At 65.9% G+C, this 1,274-nt stretch overlaps 1 protein-coding gene across 1 annotated transcript in view; it reads left to right on the plus strand.

The window, feature by feature from the left end:
• PRPF6 (pre-mRNA processing factor 6) overlaps window positions 1-1,274 on the plus strand; it is a 44,657-nt gene that overhangs the window by 1,513 nt on the left and 41,870 nt on the right. The window contains exons 3-4 of the mRNA XM_009273930.2: window positions 888-1,023; window positions 1,106-1,222. Of these exons, the coding sequence (XP_009272205.1) occupies window positions 888-1,023; window positions 1,106-1,222 (253 nt within the window). The remainder of the gene's footprint in view (window positions 1-887; window positions 1,024-1,105; window positions 1,223-1,274) is intronic.

Raw genomic sequence — 1,274 nt, forward strand, 5'->3', positions numbered from 1 at the left:
GGGGGGTAAATTACCCCCCCTCCCCGCCACCCCGTGGGCATTTGATCTGGAGAGATGCTCGGCTTTTTCCCGACGTGCTCCCGCCTAATCCCGTGGTAGGGCCAGCTGGCACCGGGATGGACGGGAAGCCTGGGGGGCTGCCACGGGGGATGCCCGACCTGCCGAGCATCAAAGCACCCCGGGGCTGAACAGAGCCGTCGCAAGCTCATGCGTGGCAGCACCGGCGTCACCAGTGGCTTGGGGCATTCAGGATGCAGGAGGCACCGGATAAGAAAAGAGGGAGCGTGGGGATGAGCATCCTTCCCAGGCAGGGGCTGCAGGGCTCGGCATGGTCTGCTCCTGCACCCGGCCAAAGCCGTCATGGTTATGGCCATGTCTGGGGTCCGGGCAGAAGGGGGGTGCCCACAGCTGGCAGCGCGGGTCAGTGAGCAAATGCTGTGCTGAGCATGGGGAACGGCACCTTGAAACGGGGCTGCAGGAGCCTTCGGGCCGGCGGAGCCCAAGCTGGAGCAAAGAGAGGAGAGCTCGGCTCTGGTCCCCAAACGGCCACTGTGCCACTGTCTTTCTGGATCCCCACCAGGGATCCCCGCCGGTCCATGGTCCCTGCGGCTCATCTGGCAGCCCCGCGCGATGGAAAACCTGCCGCCTGCTCACAGGCTGAGGAATCGCCACCGGCTCATTCTCCCTCCGTGGCTCTTTGATCCATTTTGGGCATCTCTCCAGCCACACAGGACAGGTGGAGGGGGAGGCCAGGGACCGGGTCACCGCAGGGGGACCAGCGGCCACCTGCCCTGGGCAGTGGGACAGGGTCTACGGCAGTGGCAGGGACAGACGCTGCTCCCTCCCCTCACCCGGCACGTCGCTGCTCTCTGCCTTTCCCTCTCCAGACACTTTTATGGCTGGTGAAACGTGAGCGCTGGAGAGGCTCAGAGCAGCAGCAGTCACTGCTGGGGAGAGGGACGGGAAACCTCCTGGGGACGGAGACCTCGGGGCAGGACGTGGCAGCGTGCAACGAGCCGGATGGTGAAAGCATCCCCGGGTCGGTCCCGAGGTTGGCGCAGCCTGATCGCTACCAGCAAACCGGCTTCGAGCTGACTTTTCGCAGGCACTGCCTGCCTGCTCGCCGGTGTTCGGGACCTGCCCCGGAGAAAGCGGCAGCAGGCAGCCAAGCTGCGAGAGGAGCAGGCGGGGGCACGGAGTGGGGAGCCCAGCGCCTGGACAGGCAATGCACTGCTCGCATCCAGCTCTGCCACCGCTTCCCAGCATGCAGCATG

The sequence above is a fragment of the Aptenodytes forsteri genome, unplaced genomic scaffold (genome assembly GCF_000699145.1).
Source record: "Aptenodytes forsteri isolate BGI_AS27 unplaced genomic scaffold, ASM69914v1 Scaffold47, whole genome shotgun sequence".
Lineage (NCBI taxonomy): Eukaryota > Metazoa > Chordata > Aves > Sphenisciformes > Spheniscidae > Aptenodytes > Aptenodytes forsteri.